This window comes from Elephantulus edwardii, unplaced genomic scaffold (genome assembly GCF_000299155.1).
Source record: "Elephantulus edwardii isolate Elephantulus edwardi_28Jun2011 unplaced genomic scaffold, EleEdw1.0 scaffold00099, whole genome shotgun sequence".
NCBI lineage: Eukaryota > Metazoa > Chordata > Mammalia > Macroscelidea > Macroscelididae > Elephantulus > Elephantulus edwardii.
The window spans coordinates 8,392,479-8,404,673 of NW_006399849.1; the positions used below are offsets into that span (position 1 = coordinate 8,392,479).

General features: G+C 42.3%; 1 protein-coding gene across 2 annotated transcripts in view; it reads left to right on the top strand.

The window, feature by feature from the left end:
* PLK2 (polo-like kinase 2) overlaps nt 1–5,226 on the top strand; it is a 6,333-nt gene extending 1,107 nt beyond the window's left edge. For both annotated transcript variants that reach the window (XM_006891523.1, XM_006891524.1), the window contains 13 exons: nt 4–111; nt 255–371; nt 560–689; nt 922–1,009; nt 1,702–1,797; nt 1,907–2,105; nt 2,197–2,344; nt 2,736–2,833; nt 3,142–3,271; nt 3,425–3,665; nt 3,764–3,893; nt 4,148–4,258; nt 4,446–5,226. In XM_006891523.1, the coding sequence (XP_006891585.1) occupies nt 4–111; nt 255–371; nt 560–689; nt 922–1,009; nt 1,702–1,797; nt 1,907–2,105; nt 2,197–2,344; nt 2,736–2,833; nt 3,142–3,271; nt 3,425–3,665; nt 3,764–3,893; nt 4,148–4,258; nt 4,446–4,637 (1,788 nt within the window). In that variant the 3' untranslated portion in view covers nt 4,638–5,226. The remainder of the gene's footprint in view (nt 1–3; nt 112–254; nt 372–559; nt 690–921; nt 1,010–1,701; nt 1,798–1,906; nt 2,106–2,196; nt 2,345–2,735; nt 2,834–3,141; nt 3,272–3,424; nt 3,666–3,763; nt 3,894–4,147; nt 4,259–4,445) is intronic.
* The last annotated feature ends 6,969 nt before the right edge of the window (nt 5,227–12,195 follow it).

A 12,195-nucleotide genomic window follows, 5' to 3' on the forward strand; every position in this document is an offset into this window, starting at 1 on the left:
CAGGGTGGCTTTGCAAAATGTTATGAGATGACAGATTTGACAAATAACAAAGTCTATGCTGCAAAAATTATTCCTCACAGCAGAGTAGCTAAGCCTCATCAAAGGGAAAAGGTGCGTATGACTGTTGAGTAAAGTATTTTCTTTGTGTGCAGGGATGGCCCTTCCCTGTCAGGAGAATGTCTTTTGCATGTGTAAGCACTGGCTGCTCAGAGGTGGCAGAAGACGAATCAGCCTCTGCTTGCTTTTTCTTTCAGATTGACAAAGAAATAGAGCTTCACCGAATTCTCCACCATAAGCATGTGGTGCAGTTTTATCACTACTTTGAGGATAAAGAAAACATTTACATCCTCCTGGAGTACTGCAGCAGAAGGGTACGTGATACCTCTGGTTTGAGCTCATGTACTTCCCTAAAGCTGCCATGGTATTCTGGTTACATTAGATCTGGGATTTTAGCTCTGGTGGCAGTAACACTGCAGCCTCAACTCTCATCACTTGCCCTGCAAAGGGAAATGGATTTTAATAACTTAGTCTGACAGCTCTCTTTCTCTCTTCTTTCTAGTCCATGGCACATATCTTGAAAGCTAGAAAGGTGTTGACGGAGCCAGAAGTTCGATACTACCTCAGGCAGATTGTGTCAGGACTCAAGTACCTACATGAACAAGAAATCTTGCACCGAGATCTCAAACTAGGTAAACCTTTTATTATCCTAAAGGATGTTATCCTAGAAAGAGGTGTTTTATTTCCCATCCTTTTTTGTGTGTTTTGTTTTGAAACTCCCATTGTTCTTAATTGGGATCTGTCCTATTCTGTCTTGCTTTTGAATGGATGATTTAATACAACTGGCTGGCTGCCTCCTGAGTGAATGACAATGTCTCAACACCTGTTCAAAGGGATTCATGTTCCCTTTTGTTTGCCATCTAGGAAACTTTTTTATCAATGAAGCCATGGAGCTAAAAGTTGGAGACTTTGGCTTGGCTGCCAGGCTGGAACCCTTGGAACATAGAAGGAGGTAAGAGTCAGCTAGAGTTTTGTGGGAAAAGTGATTAAATATGCCCTGATAAAATTTCCAATTTATGTGTCTGAGACATTGAAATCGAGAAACACAGCAATGTTTATTTAAGGAGGCATGTATCAAGTGCTGCTGAGAAGCCCTAGTGCACAGTGATTAAGCTACCAACCAAAGGGTCAGCAGCAGTTCAAACTCTGCAGCCACTCCAGGAGTGAAAGATGGAAGAGAAAGACTGCTTCTGTAAGAGCTTTACAGCCTTGGGAGCAATTGGGCAGTTCTAGGCTGTCCTTCAGGGTCACTAAGACTAGTAACAGTCCACATAGCAATGACTAAGGTTATTAAGAGTCAGAATTCACTGGGCACATTAACAACAATGCTATATGCTCAGGCAGTGTACTTTACTTTTATACGTTCACAATGTAAACAGTCTATCTTATGTTTGCATTAAATATATATGAATGCCATGTTGCAAATCATGTTGGCAAAAAACACTGTCATGTGGGCTGAAAAAAAGAAAATTAAAAAAAGAAAATTTAAAAATCACCAAAAGCTGCTTTGAGATTAAAGCTTTCAAAGGTGAAAAACAGCATTGTACTTTCCAAGTGCTATTTCCCATCAAGTCACATTTAAAGAACTAAATTGAAAGAGTTCAGTAGTTCCTAATATGATTTTTTAAAATTTTGTCCTTCCAGAACAATATGTGGTACTCCAAATTATCTCTCTCCTGAAGTCCTCAACAAACAGGGACATGGCTGTGAATCAGACATTTGGGCCTTAGGCTGCGTAATGTAAGTAAAGACACTAGAATAAATGGAAAAGCACACTTAGATTGACATTTTCAGTCTTGAGAAGACTTGTTTTGTAACAGCTTAAAAAAAGTGTCTTTTTAACACACAGGTATACAATGTTACTAGGAAGACCTCCATTTGAAACCACAAATCTGAAAGAAACCTATAGATGTATAAGAGAAGCAAGGTATACAATGCCGTCTTCCCTGCTAGCTCCTGCCAAGCACTTGATAGCCAGCATGCTGTCCAAAAATCCAGAAGATCGTCCCACTTTGGATGACATCATTCGGCATGACTTCTTTCTGCAGGTCGGTGACCTCTGTTATGGCTTTCTCGGACAGGCTCCAGGTCCTGTGTAAACAAAAGGATTCTAACAGCTTTTTTTATGATACTCCACAGGGCTTCACGCCAGACCGACTTTCTTCTAGCTGTTGTCATACAGTCCCCGACTTCCATTTATCAAGCCCAGCAAAGAACTTCTTCAAGAAAGCTGCTGCTGCTCTCTTTGGTGGCAAAAAAGACAAAGCCAGATATATTGACACACATAGTAAGTTGCACGACTTCTCCTTTATATCTTCCATGTTATATTTAAATGCACTGGGGTTAGTTCTTAGAAGCTATTACATTAGCAAAATCTAGCTATGTTGTATAAAATCTAGCTATGTTATAATAGTATGTTTGTATTCTTTTGAACCTTGATATTTGTTATTGTGTAACAGATCTGTACTAGAAATTTTTTGTGATTGATAGCTTTTAGTTTCTTGGACATTAGTGTACTGCTTCTTGCATAACTGCAGCTGATGGCAATGATAAAATACGGTTTTGGCCTTGGATGCTCAGAAGCTGCTTAATAATGCAAAAGGAAGAAATATGGCTAGCTCTGTCCCCACCTTGATGGAAATAGAGAAACGCTCATAATTCTTCTCCTTGACTTACAGATAGAGTGTCTAAAGAAGATGAAGACATTTACAAACTTAGACATGACTTGAAAAAGACTTCAATAACCCAACAGCCCAGCAAACATAGGACAGATGAGGTATGTTAGGAAAGCATATTAAGGAATAAACACTTTCTATCATTTCCATTCTTGGTTAATTATCACCCTGGTTCTGATTACCTTGATCCAGGCATGTCTTATTTCCTTAAAGCCCCTCTCCCACCCTTTGAAGGCCTGTATCTGTTTGATTAGGGATGCATGTCTTTGAGCTATTGCACTATCTTTTACCTGGCTGTATTCCTTGCTTTCTGATAAGCTTTCCCAGAAGTTGACCTCAATCTGCTCTCACCCTCCAGTTCTCAGCCTTCCAGGTGCTTGACTAACTCATGATTCTGCTCTCTTGTAAGGAGCTGCAGCCACCCGCCACCACAGTGGCCAGATCTGGAACACCCGCAGTGGAAAACAAGCAGCAGATCGGGGATGCTATCCGCATGATAGTCAGAGGGACTCTTGGCAGCTGCAGCAGTAGCAGTGAATGTAAGTGGCTGTCATTCTTTTTTTAAATCACCAAACTATAAATGCCAGTGCTAAATACCAAGTAACTGGCGTCACTTTATTTTGCAGCCTGATTCCACATGGGGGGGAAAAAAAGCAAGCAAAATTTACATTTTCCTCTGATTTTTCTTTCAGGCCTGGAGGACAGCACCATGGGCAGTGTTGCGGACACAGTGGCCAGGGTCCTTCGAGGATGTCTGGAGAACATGCCAGAAGCCGACAGCATCCCCAAAGAGCAGCTGAGCACATCATTCCAGTGGGTCACCAAATGGGTCGATTACTCTAACAAGTATGGCTTTGGGTACCAGCTCTCGGACCACACCGTCGGCGTCCTTTTCAACAACGGTGCTCACATGAGTCTCCTGCCTGACAAAAAGTAAGTATGTCCAGTGAATGGAATCCTGTTAGCCTCTGGGCATGGGACTGAAGCCATCTGGCCAAGGGTGACTAACTTCCACATCTTCCTCTTCTTAGAACCGTTCACTATTATGCGGAGCTCGGCCAGTGCTCGGTTTTCCCAGCAACAGATGCCCCTGAACAATTCATTAGCCAAGTGACGGTGCTGAAATACTTCTCTCATTACATGGAGGAGAACCTCATGGATGTAAGTGTGGAGACTGTAGGACCAGTGGTGCTTGGAGTGTAGGCTAGATAATCCAGTAGCATCTGCATTACCTTGAAGCTAGTTAAATGGGCAAAGTCTCACAATCAGAGTATGGACTTAAACAGGGGAGGTGGGGCCCTGAATAGTCAAGTAATTCTGATGCTCCCTAAAGTTTAAGACGTATTTATTAGAAGAACTGAGCACGTGCAGCACAATCTTTCTTGGCATCCGCTAACATTCTTCATCTCCTCCAGGGTGGAGATCTGCCCAGTGTCACTGACATCCGAAGACCTCGGCTCTACCTCCTTCAGTGGCTCAAGTCTGACAAAGCCTTAATGATGCTCTTCAATGATGGCACCTTTCAGGTAAATGAATCTTTCAAGAAAGCGAGGGTGTATTTCCTGAAAAGTCATGGCCACCTGGCCCTTGTAATTATTAGACTCTATTTTCATCAATGTAATATGTTCATGACTTCTTAGACCCTACTTTAATGAATATAATATGTTCATGACTTTGTTGGAGAGACTTAACTTCTGTATTTCTGATTTGAAGGTAAATTTCTATCATGATCACACAAAAATAATCATCTGTAGCCAAAATGAAGAATACCTGCTCACATACATCAATGAAGACAGGATATCAACGACGTTCAGGCTGACGACTCTGCTGATGTCTGGCTGTTCAGCAGAATTGAAAAACCGTATGGAATATGCCCTCAACATGCTCTTACAGAGATGTAATTAAAGGACACTTTGAATGGACCCTATGGGACGCCTCTTTTCCACTGTGAGGCCTACCAGGAAGCCAGTAGAACGACCCACAGCACGTTGAAGAAGAAGGACAGGCGGTGGTACGAAAACTCGGCCTCAGTGGCCCGCTTCACTGAGGAGACCAGAGCAGGGTGAAGCATACAGTTCTTGACTTTGGACGAATCCAAGGATGAACGAGGATGCTGTTTTCCTCAATATACCTGCTTCAAAGGTTGTTCAGAAAATTGTGCATTGACTCTTAACTCCTCTCTGTAGAGAGCATTTCAGATAGAGGACTTAGAACTGTGAATAAACTTCCCAAAGGGGAGGGAGAAGGGAGGAAGCGCCCACGTCGTTTAAAGGCTGTAATCAGAGCAGCTTTTGGCTGCCCAACTGTGAACTATGGCCATACCTAATTTTTCACCCCCCCCTCGTTAATTTTTCAAGACATTTGTGGCTGGAAAAGTGCATTCCTTGTTAATAAACTTTTTATTTATTACAGCCCAAAGAGCAGTATTTATTACTTTTTTTTTTATGTTGACCATTTTAAATTGTTGGCAATAAAGAGTCTGGAAAAGCAGAAACTGGTCTCCTGTGTTCATGGCACGCCACCGCATCACAGAGCTCAAATAAGGGTTTCTTGGCACCGTGTGGCCTGATGTGAGTAAAGAGACACATGTACAAAGTTAGAACTTTATTTTTTCTAATTGTAATTGATAAGGGAACTCTGGTAGCTGTGTGGTAAGGAAATGTGCTGCCAGTGTAAAGGTATGTGGTTCAAATCCCCCAGCTGTTCTGCAGGAGAAAGATCAGCAATTAGGTCATCCATGTGATTTAGATGAGCAATCTCCTGCTTCTGAAAACTCACTAGAGGGTCCGTTATGGATCAGTTATGGCTCAACAGCACATAGCAACAACAACAATTGATAAGAAACAAACTTTCTGGGTATATCTAGCTTGTGAGAATAGAATAAAAATGCCATTCTTGTAACAACTAAAATACAAGCCTTTTTCTAAATGCAAAGGGAGATGTGGTGTAGTCCCTAGAAAGCTGTGCTGTTAACCCCAAGGCCGGGGGTCTCAGGTGTCTCCAATCCACCCATGGCCTCCTGGGAGAAAAGTAGGCAGTTTCCTCTCGGGCAATTCACAGCTTTGGAATCCCAACAGAGACTGGTGATAGAGTTGCAACCAAGCTGACAGCAGTGAGTTTGAAGATTTTTGGTGGGTTCTTTTTTCCTTTTTCCTTATTTTTACCAAAAAATAATTTCTAGACTGTATTTTCCAAAATTAGGTGAATTTAGAGCTGAAAACTGGAGTAATCTTGTGTAAATTAAATACCCCAAAACTGTATAAAGAGGATATCCGCTCATGGGAGTCCCATGTGTTACAGTCTACATCCCACATGGTTCACTTGGCTACAGTCATCATACTAACCGAAAACCAGTCCTTTCTTCCACGGTACTTTTGAGTGTGTGTGAACAAGCCAACCTTTAGGTTAGATGAACTCAAACTGGGCCACTCAGACACAGAAACCTGGAGTGCTCTGTGTAAACAGACCTCGGTTATTAAGTGTCAATAGCTATAGGAGGCTTGTCTTAATATGGGCAAAACTCCCCATTCTAATGCTTGCACCACCTAAATGTATTACTCAGTGTGAACCTGCCTAAACACTTCCAGTGCTCCTGACTGTACTACCACAGGATTCCAGTCATGGGAAGGACTTGGTAAATCAGTTCATTTCTCCTGGCACATGGCCATTGAAAAGTTGTATGGGGCAAAGCTGTACTTTTAGGTCCTGCTTATAAACTATCAGGTTATTCGTCATGCAGATCTGAGAAGGCTTTTCTCTTCTAGAGGGATTTGCTCTTTGGCAAGTACTGAGACGGGATGCCTATCCTGTTACTTCAAACTTACAGTGACCTGCATAACATGCAAATAATTGTTTTGTTGTTCAGTTCTAACCATACTGTAAGGAAAACATGGCCCTGAGAAAGGTCGTAGCTCAGTTCACTGGGTTTTGTTTACTTTGGAATTTGGTACAGTGTGGTTCACGGTGAGGGCTTGCTTGTGTTTTACACTCGAGGTCTGGTATGTATGCTTTATTAAGTTGGGGAATTTGTTGTGGCTATTTTACAGGTCGTAGATGAACTCTCGCTGGCTGGCCTTCTCCACCCATGTACTCAACTTTAGTCTTTATTAAGTGGTTTACCGTAATAGCTGAGGAAAACGGAATAATTAGTCTATTAGCTGAGTGTGCAAATGCAGAATCTCCATTTTTTCATATGAATGGAGAGCAAAGAATAAGAGTTTGCAAATAGTGAAACAATAATCTTTTCACGCTGTAACATGGTAGAGTGTTACTTCACAGTTTCAAAACAATGTGCTGAACCATTCTTATGTGTACTGAGGATGTGCTGTGTGCTGAGTTCAGGACATACACCGGAGGCTGAGCGTGAACCAGTACCTCTCCCTGCCCTCCAGGAAGTCACTCCACAGTGGAAGAGACAGTACATTTACCTCCTAGTCTGATAAGTGCTATGATCCTATGCTTCAGGTATGCACTGGGTGTTATGGGAATGGAGAACAGGAATCAGGGCGAGGAGCACCAGGTATGAGGCACACTCAGAGAATAGAATCCAGAGGAGGAAAGGATTTTTTTTATATATTTTTTTTTTTAGTTTTGGAAGATGTTAACTATTGTGGAGTTGCCCCCTTCCCACCTCTCCCCTGTATAGCAAAACTAAAGACTTCCCACTCCTGCACTGTCCCCAGGATCAGTTGAGGTCCAGATGCCCTGCTGTATCCTCAATGTCAGTTCTAGACAGTGCCATATGTCATTCTACATGGTTACCCATGATCTAGCAGATCACCAGGATTTCTTCCATGACTGTTTTAGTGTAGAAGTTCTGCTGAAACGTGTTCAGCATCATAGCAATATGCGCACTTGCAGTGGCAGACAGTCGTGGCAGTGCATGGGGTGACTGGACAGGAAATTGAAGTAGGTCTTTTGCATGGGAAGTCAGAGTTCTGCTACTGAGTGATGGTTGCCCCTTTCAAAGATGAGTAATGCTTAAGTAGGATGGTAAGTAGGGACAAGGTGTTCTCAGCAGAGAATATGTAACATCTGAGAGAATTCCTCGAGTCTGTAGGTAAATGCTGCAAAGACAAGACAGTGGTGATTCTGTGTGCCACTCCAATGCATTTTCCTTCCTTCCTTCCTTCCTTCCTTCCTTCCTTCCTCCCTCCCTTCCCCCCTCCCTCCCCCCTCTCTCAATGTCTTTTTTAATATTGTTATGTGGATGAAAGTTTACGAAGCATAGTGTTCAGGTTTCCACCCCGTCCCTCCCCCAATCACTTACTCATTTATGCACCTTCGTTCTCTTCCACAGCACTAATTACCATGCACAGAATGTCTGATTCTCCACATACTCCACATTGACCTTCCCTTCACTCATCCCCCTGGATGGTTCTCATGTAGAAAATGTGTTAAAGAAAATATTAGCTACTGAAAGGTTTTAGGGAGGAAAGGGACATAAATTCATTCCGGGGTCAGAATAGATATTATTGGTGGGGAAATGAGAAATAGAAAGATAATCTCCACAGGAAAAGATTAATGTGACCTACGTGAGAAAGGACATGGGCCTTATTCATGAGAAAGAACCAATACAGTTAGACTCCTTTGGCTTGTATGGTTCATTGCTGTATCCCCAGTGCCAGCTCTAGACAGTTTATGTGTCACTCTAGTGATGAATGGATGAGCAACTGCAGGAAAATTTGGGAGGGACTTTGAATGCTGATTTAACAGGACTCGGCATCTGATTTAACATGAAACCCAAGATAGAGAACAGGGCTTAGGGTAATTGGTTGGGGTACCCAAATGAGGAAAGATAATATATGGTGCCATTAAGTGACATTGAGAATAAAAAAAGTAAAAGGTAATATTCAGGGAAATATGTTGTTATTGTTGTTGTGTATCATCGAGTTGAGTTTGACTCATAGCAACCCTAGAACAACAGATCTGAACGCTGTTCCATCCTATGTCACCCTCATCACTTCTCACACACTTAAGGCTCTTGTTACCGTCACTGTGTCTATGCATCTCACTGAGGATCTTCCTCTCGTTCACTGACATGACATCTTTCTAAGCATGGTGTTCCTTTCCAAGAAATGTTGTTGTTATTAATTGCTGTCGAGTTGAGTATAACTTGCAGTGACCCTGTGAACAAAAGGCCTGAAGCCCCTCTACAACTATTGACATTTATCAAAGTTCATAGAGACATGTTGTTTAGGGAGTAGATGCCACTCCTGCTTTAAAAAATAATTCCTCCTAAAAACATGGCCAAAGTTTGTGAGATGAAGTTTTGACATCCTTGACTTTGAGGACCACTCCGGCCTCACCCTTTCCAAGACTTATCCGTTTGGTCTTTTGGCTGTCCATGGGATATTCAGTACTCTTCTCCAGCATCCCAGTTCAAAGGCACAAATTATTCTGTCACCCTTATTCACTGTGATCATGGCCTGAATTAAGTTAATGTTAGTCATCAAATTGACATCAATGCTTCTCAATATTTGGAAAGGCCTCAGACTGCAGACGTTTCCAGTGCAGTACATCGGATTTCCTCACTGCTAATACCAAAGGTATGGATTGTGGAGCCAAGAAAGGTGAAGTTGTTGACAGGTTCCATCTCTTCTCCATCTATCATGACGTTGCCTATAGGTCCAGAGGTGAGGATTTTTGTTTTCTTGATATTACGATGTAATTCATAGTGAAGGCTTCATTTCCTGATTTTCTACAGCAAGCACTTCAAGTCCTTCTCACTTTCTGCAAACAAGATTGTATCCTCTCTATATATAATGTAAGTTATGTCTTCCACATATGAGCAATGATATCTTCAGTAAGTAGATTCTTTGAGCCTTATTTTTCACATTTGTAAGGCTTTGTTGTGTTGTTGTTGATTGCCTTTGAGTCGAGTACAACTCATAGAGACCCTATGAACAACTGAATTCCCTATACAGCTATCGACATTTATCGACGTTCATAGAGTTTCTGGAGGCAAGTTCTTCAGGAAGTGGATACCACTCCTGCTTAAAACACTTGCTTACCAAAGGTATGTTACATTTACTCCCTTTCTTGATCTGCATTTCTTCTACCTCTTTCACTCCCTTAATGGCAGGAACCCTGATTCACTAGGGAATAAATAACTGACTCATTCTTGTCTTTCTTGCTTCCAGTCTTCTCATATTTGTCAGTCAAGGCCCAGTCAGTAACATGATTTTATATACTTCAAATAGAAGGCATATTTAGTGGAGTTATTTGGCTAAATAGGAATATGTTGTTGTTATTGTTATGTGCCGTCGAGTCACCTGTGACTCATAGCGACCCTGTGTACAACAGCCCTAAACTCTGCTCTATCCTGTGCCAGTCTTACTGTCTCTGACACAACTACCCCAATTACCCCAGTCACTGAATCAATCCACCTCATAGAAGGTCTTCCTTTCCTGTGCTGTTCCTCCACCCTCCCAAGCATCCTGCTCCAAGGACTAGCCCCTCCTTGCAACATGTCTAAAGGAAATTAGAACTGAGACACAAATGGAGGTCTGTACAACAATGCTCATTGCAAGAACATAGAAACAGCCCAAATTTCCAACAACAACAGAACCCAGGAGAAATTTTTTTCTTTTTTTTAAAATCCTACCTAACTTGGTTTTGTCAATCTGCGTTATGCAGATGACACAACCCTGCTTGCTGAAACTGAGGAGGACCTGAAATGCTTGCTGAAGAGGATCAAGGACTGCAGCCTTCAGTATGGATTGAGGCTCAATGTCAAAAAGACAAAGATTCTCACCACTGGACCAATTGGCAGCATCAGGATGCATGGTGAAGAGATTGAGATTGTTAACAACTTTAGTCTGCTTGGCTCCATGGTCAACACTCTTGGCAACAGCAGCCAAGAAATCAAAAAACGTATTGTGATGGGAAAGTCTGCTGTTAGGGACCTCTCCAGGCTACTGAAGAGCAATGGTGTATCTCTGGAGACTAAGGTGCGTCTGATACAGGCCATGGTCTTTGCAATCACTTGTTATCCATCAGAGAGTCGGACAATGACAAGGAGGATAGAAGGAGAATTGATACTTTTGACTGTGGTGCTGGAGAAGCATGTTGAATGTACCATGGACTGCCAAGAAAAAAAAACACCAGATTCATCCTGGAGAGGGTTAAACCAGTCTACTTCTCGGAGGCAAGGATTGTGGGGCTTCGTCTGGCACACTTTGGACATGTTGTAAGGAGGGATGGTCCTTGGAGAAGGACATCATGCTTGCAAGGGTGGAGGGACAGCGCAGGAGGGGAAGGCCCTCTATGAGGTGGACTGATTCAGTGACTGGGGTAATCGGGATGGGAGTGTCAGAGTCAGTGCGATTGGCACAGGATAGAGCAGGGTTTAGGGCTGTTGTACACAAGGTCGCTATGAGTCACAAGTGACTTGACAGCACATAACAACAACAACCACCTAACTTGGGATAGACTGGAGAGCATTATGCTGAGTGAACTAACTCAGTCACATAATGACAAATGCTGCATAAGACCATTATTGTAAAAATAGATAACGAGTAAAACATGTGAGGGAACCAAGAGGAGAAAGGATGGGAGTAGAAGGGTGAGAATGGGTAGCAGCAAAACTACAGAGTTGGACAGTTTGGTGGGTGAAGGGAGGGGGAGAAGCAGTTGGGAAGGATCCAGTGGGGACCTGAAAAGACAGGGTAATGATGGGCAAAGTCTGATGATGATTCATTTTATAAAACGTAGTGCATGCGTATTATTGCATGAAACACAGTGTGAATGAAGAATAGTGTGAAACACAAAGTATACAAACTTTGTAAGTGAACCAATATAATATAAAAGAAAATATTAAAAAAAAAAGCCAAACAAAAAGCAAACCAAACAAGACACCACAGGAAGCCACTCCCTCTCCTATGTCTGGCAAGACCCAGAGAGAAACGATGTTACCAGAACCCAGAAGTGAAGGCCTTCTGACAGAAACTAAAACCTTGGGCTTACATCCTATAGAAGTTAAAATCACAGCGTAAATGCAGTCACGGACTTGAGACGACCCCTGAACACAGAGAATTAAGAAAGAAAAGGGAGAAAAAAAAAATTACTCTTCTTCCATCCCTTCACCTTTTCACTGTCTAGATGAACTGGGAAACAGATGCAAAACAAATCTGGGATTATGGCTGCAAAGACTATGTTCACACTGAAGAACTGAGCAGGGGGAAGGGGAGAGGAGGGGTTTAAATATTCTCCCTCGCTGCTGTAGACTTGGAAGTGACTTGTAGTTAAGCCTATCTTTGGTTTCTGAGGCTGTAAATCTCAAGGGAGGAGACATTGACAGGCAAATGCAAAGCCCGCCTTTCTTCTTAATTTTTATTTTCTCTTCCACCAACTTTTTTTGGGAGCTAAGTAAGGAGTTGTGTTGCTAAACCAAGTATTTCTAGCAAATCTCCTCCATGCAATTTACAGCCTCAGAAACTCACTAAAGGGTCAGCTATGAGTT